Source organism: Condylura cristata, unplaced genomic scaffold, assembly GCF_000260355.1.
Source record: "Condylura cristata isolate star-nosed mole 26May11 unplaced genomic scaffold, ConCri1.0 scaffold00026, whole genome shotgun sequence".
Taxonomy (NCBI): domain Eukaryota; kingdom Metazoa; phylum Chordata; class Mammalia; order Eulipotyphla; family Talpidae; genus Condylura; species Condylura cristata.
The window spans coordinates 28,580,821-28,585,593 of NW_004567127.1; the positions used below are offsets into that span (position 1 = coordinate 28,580,821).

Genomic DNA, 4,773 nt, shown 5'->3' on the forward strand with positions numbered 1-4,773 from the left:
GGTCTCTCCTAGGGTACAGGAGTACACCTACAGGGCTCCCTCTGCATGATAGAGCCCGCTGTGACCTCAGGGCCCAAGGCCAGCCTGTTAGCCAACCTCAGGGCTTCCTACGCTGTCAGGAAAACTAGGACAAAGAGGCCCTCCCTGGTGGTGCAGCGGGTTAGGCTGGCCACAGCTGCTTGAGTGCGTGTTCGAACCCCGGCCCCGGAAGTGACCCACATGCCATGGCAGACCTCTCATGACCTGCCCACTGCTCCCTTCAGCAGTGTATTTTGTCAGCCTTTCTGTTCTGCTCCCCACTCTGTCTCTGGTGAAGCCTCTCAGAGCCCCTGCACCTCTGGCTTGTACCCCAGATCTGTGTGAATAAATAAATAAATCTTTTTTTAAAAAGGAAATAAAAACTAGGACACAGACAAAGCGGTTCTGGGGGAAGGATCCCGGGAGACCCACTTTATTGGTGCCAGACAGTCCCCGGAGCTGTGGCAGCTCAGGCCAGCCTCTTGCTCACACGCTCATAGGTCACATCCCCGATGGTGGAGGTCTGCAAGAAGAGGAGGAGGAGTTTAGTGCAAGCTGCCCACAGGCACCACTGATGTGGAAGAGAGCCCGTAGCACCACTTCTCTGGGCCTCGATTTCTCAGTTTGTGGCTCGAGTCACTGTGAGGGCTCTATAGGGACACTGTGCCAACATGTCATGGCATAAACCCCAGTTCTATCCTTTCCCCTCCCGAGACAGGCACCTCCTGCACAATCTCGTTGAAGCCCAACACAGTAGGTGTGCATGGTTGTGCAGATGAGAAGACTGAAGCTTAGAGAAGTCACAAACCCCAACTAAGTGGAGTGGCCACCCTCAGCCTCTGTGCCCGTGGCTTTATCAGGGCACTGGGGCTTGATGTGGGGAGATAGGGTCCCTGCCCTTGGGAAGGCAGGTCCCATGGGAGAGGCATGTGAGAGGATGCTGGTGGGTGAAGGCCTTTGTGTGCAGTGCCCAAGCCTGAGGTCATGAAGATGTGCTACAGGATGTATAATGTCACCAGTGGGTCCTGACACCCAAGGGGAAAACAGGAGGTCCAGGAGAAGGGGGTGGGAGGTGAGTGACCCTCTGTGAGAGGGGGGACAGTGGGGAGTGCTGTGCGGTTGGCAGGTGGGACGGGAATACAGAGAGCAAAGCAGGGAGGTTTTGTCTAGAGGAAGATGAGGGGCAAGGAAAAAGGGGTGCTGGAGATGGGCTGGGCAAGGAAGAGGGTGCTCATACATACACCCCTGCTGCTTGAGGACAGGGGTGATTCTGGGCCTCTAGAGTTGGGAGCCTTGTGATCCAGATGGTTCCTCTGTGCTTCTGATCTGCTACATGTGCATTTGTATGTGTGTGTGCATGTGCGTGTGCATGTGCGTGTGTGTGTGTGTGGCGGTGACCCTAAGTTCTGGGCAAAGCTGACACCACACAGCCCCCCTCTTCAGGAGCCTCCAGGAATCAGGAAACAGGTTTGCGCAGCTTGGCGATATCAATTCTGCATAGCACAAACTTGTTTCCAGTTGGCCTGCCCTGTGTTCAGCCCACACCTGACCAGCTAGAGAGCTTTGCTTCTGGGAGTCAGAACCCACTGGCTGACATTTCACGCAAAAATGTGTCCAAACTTTTATCAGCTTTTCACATAGGGCCCAGGAGCTAATGCAACACTCACCTCCACCAGCTTGCCATCCACGATCTCTGAGGTCTGGTGGTAGTTGGGGAAATCCACTACCACCTTCCCACCCTCCATCTGCACGGTGGCCTGGAAGAGAAGGTGACCCTAAGTCTGAGTCAGCCCCAGGAACCCTCCAGCCCCGGCAGGGATGAAGGGCGGCCTGTGGCCTCAGCCACCCCCTAGAGAATGACCTTCCTCGTAGCTATACAGCCACACAAATCTAAAGTGTGGTAACCCCAAAAGCACACAAGCTTGCTGCACCTCGTGCCTATAGCACTGGGCATGATTGTAACTTCTCCTTACAGTTAGCTCCCAGGGGAGTCAAGGCTTTTTCAGGGGCGCACTCCCAGCATGAACTAGGGGCTTGGTTATGATCACTATCACCAGGCTCATGTGTTGTCCTGCAGGGGTGTGACTGTGCAGCCCCAGTAAGGCAGGCCCCAGGGTGTGGAGACAGGCAGCATCTGTGTGAGATCACTATGTAGTTAATACCCATGTGTAAGAATAGCCAAACATAGTTGTGACCACTTATTCTCCACCTTGTTAGCACAGGAGAAAAGTCCCCTCACGGTCTTGGTTGGAGGCTACCGGTGACCAGGATGGGTGAATGGCCAGAGGGACCCATGTGGTAAGGTGGAGACAAGGTCAGTGGTCATGTCTGTGCTCCCCAAGACTGCAGTTTCAAACCTAGGGCCTGAGCTATTCTAGGTGACATAAAAAATAGAGGGGCTTCTGGATGAAGGCCAGCTAGGGGAGGTCCTGATCCTGAAGGGTGATTAGGCTCAGCCCAGTACCCCTGTCTGTAAAATGGGGTGGTAGTCACCGGCTTTAAGATGTGTGAAGTATTCCGTGAAGTGTCTGGGATGTCGATGTTAATGGGCATTTTCAAAGCCTAGCGTTCCTGTTGACAGGAGCGTTAAACCCAGGGGCTTGCCAAGGGCTCACGTTCTTAACAGGAGAGGTGGAGTTCCAACATGGGTGCAGGAGGTCTGGGGAAGGAGGTGGGGCACCAGCAGCCTTTACCTTGAACTTCTTGCCCCCCATGGTTTCCATGTCACACTCCTTGCCGATAATGAACTTGTTGACCATGGAGTGACCCCCGGGGTAGTGCTGGGACCAGGTGAAGTTCTGACCATCCTGCTGCACCTCCGTGATGATCTTGAAGTTGCGGCCCTTTTCGATGGCATCTCTGGGGAGCCCTAGTTCCAGGGACAGCAGAGAGGCTTTGCAAAAGCTGCTTCCGGCCTGTGGTTTTGGGCAAGACCTCGTCTCCCCCCTCTGCAGGTTAGCCTGCGTGTTATGAGCACAAGCCCTGTCCTACCATGAGCCCATGTGGCTCAGGCAAGTTTGAGCTTCTCCAGCCTCAGTGTTCTCTTCTGCAAATGGGAATAAAGCCCACTTGACTGGGTCCTTGCAAGGATTCAGTTGGACCTTGGAAAGCTCCCGTCACATAGCGAACACTCCATAACCAATAGCTGCCTTCCCTTCTGGGAGTAATGGAACATAAATGTAACAGAAATGAGCCAAGTTCTAGATCAAATAGAACCTCCAAGCCTGCCTTTTAATACTCTCATTTTTGCCAAAAAGGGAGCAAAGGCCCAGGGCAGAAAAGTGTTCCCCAGTGTGTCATGGAGGCTGGAGGCAGAACTAGCTCTAGAACTGAGGTGCCCACTCCAAATGCTACACTAGGCGACAAGTGGGGCCACGTCAGGTTCCTGCAGAGCCGCTCACTCCCCAAAAATGTCCTTGCCTCTGCAAGGCCCCAGTGCACTGGGTCATGCTCTCTGTCCCTGAGGAGGTGAGTGGGTGGGTGCAGGTACCCCGGGACTCAGAGCACCGAGACTCCTGCAGGATTGCCAAGTGCTCTCTTGCTGGTTCCTCACAACCAGTGTTGCAAACAGAGCAGCAGTAGGAGGCACAAGACCCCTGCTGCCTGGCACAGGAAGTGGCCATGTTTGTTAAATGATTGAATGAATGACTGGCATGGAAACCTAGTCCCTACACTTAACCTCTTGGTTACCATTCCCCAAGCACAAGGGAGTGGCATCATTCATCTGTCATGGCAGGTCCTGGATTCTAGTCACCTCTGATGTGACTCTGCCACTGAGTGATGTGTGACCTTGGGCATATCACGCTGGGGCATCCCATCTGTGACACGGAGTGACAAGTCCTTGCATAGAGCAGGTCTTCTATCACTGTTGGCATGAATAAACCAATCAAGCCTCCACTTCACCAATGACTAGCTGTGTGACCTTGGACTAGTAACTCAACTTCTCCGGGCCTCAAGTTTCCCATAAGTAAAATGGAAATAATCTATTTCAAGTTAGGACCTTATGGTTCTCATTATCCACAGATCCTGCACAGAGTACTTAGTTGCTCAGCAAATGAGGGAGTGAATGAGAGAATAAATGAAGTCCTGTCTTGCTGTAACCCCAAGAGTTTGGGTTCCTGGCCCCAAACGGCGCCCCACAGAGGTATCGTCAAGGATCACTCACCCAGGCGTTTCATGAACTCATCGTAATTCTTGTCACTCTCCACCTCGTACTTGCCATTGAAGGCCATGCTGCTGGAGTCCCAGGCTGAGCGCAGAGGCGAGGAAGGCGGCTGTGTTGCTAAGAGGTCTAGTGCTCCAGCTTATAAACCATCCCAGATGCTCAGGCTCAGCCCCCAAGTCACCCGACTCTGCCTCTGCCCCTGAAGAGGAAGCACTGCTGTTTTATGATCTGGGCAGGACCCAGGCGGGCAGAGCCTGAGGTTGTTCACCCTGGAGGAGACTTGGCTCTGATCCCAGCACCAGGCCAGCAAGGCCAGGGCCGGGACCTCAAAGGATGAGGGGTCACCCACCTCCAGCCAGCCCTGCCTCCCTCCCAGCAGAGCTGCAACCATGCTGTCATCATCCCTCCATCACCTTCATCCATCAACCAGAGTGTATGAACTGCAGACAGGAAGACAAGAATGAGACCCAGACCCTTCCCAAGACGACGTGAGATCAAGCCAGAGACAAAATGCTCAGCGGCAGGACTGGGACCAACTCAGAAGAGTAGGTACCATCGTGCGCTAAAGACCATACAGGAATTTCACCAAG

At 53.8% G+C, this 4,773-nt stretch overlaps 1 protein-coding gene across 1 annotated transcript; it reads right to left on the bottom strand.

Annotated features, from left to right (window-relative positions):
• Nucleotides 1-487: 487 nt before the first annotated feature.
• On the bottom strand, nt 488-4,250 carry FABP6 (fatty acid binding protein 6, ileal). Its single transcript, XM_004689821.1, has 4 exons — nt 4,184-4,250; nt 2,712-2,887; nt 1,686-1,775; nt 488-541 (listed from the first exon to the last, which is right to left on the bottom strand). Exons 1-4 carry the CDS (start codon nt 4,248-4,250, stop codon nt 488-490), a joined length of 387 nt encoding a protein of 128 aa, XP_004689878.1.
• Between the last annotated feature and the right edge of the window lie 523 nt (nt 4,251-4,773).

What these genes read in the sequence shown, in the direction of transcription:
- FABP6 (XM_004689821.1), bottom strand. Translation starts at nt 4,250, where the DNA reads ATGGCCTTCAATGGCAAGTACGAGGTGGAGAGTGACAAGAATTACGAT. An exon ending in TGAGTTCATGAAACGCCTGG is followed by an intron (nt 2,888 to 4,183) that starts GTGAGTGATCCT and finishes CCCTGGAACTAG; the next exon opens with GGCTCCCCAGAGATGCCATC. An exon ending in TGGGGGGCAAGAAGTTCAAG is followed by an intron (nt 1,776 to 2,711) that starts GTAAAGGCTGCT and finishes CTTCTCTTCCAG; the next exon opens with GCCACCGTGCAGATGGAGGG.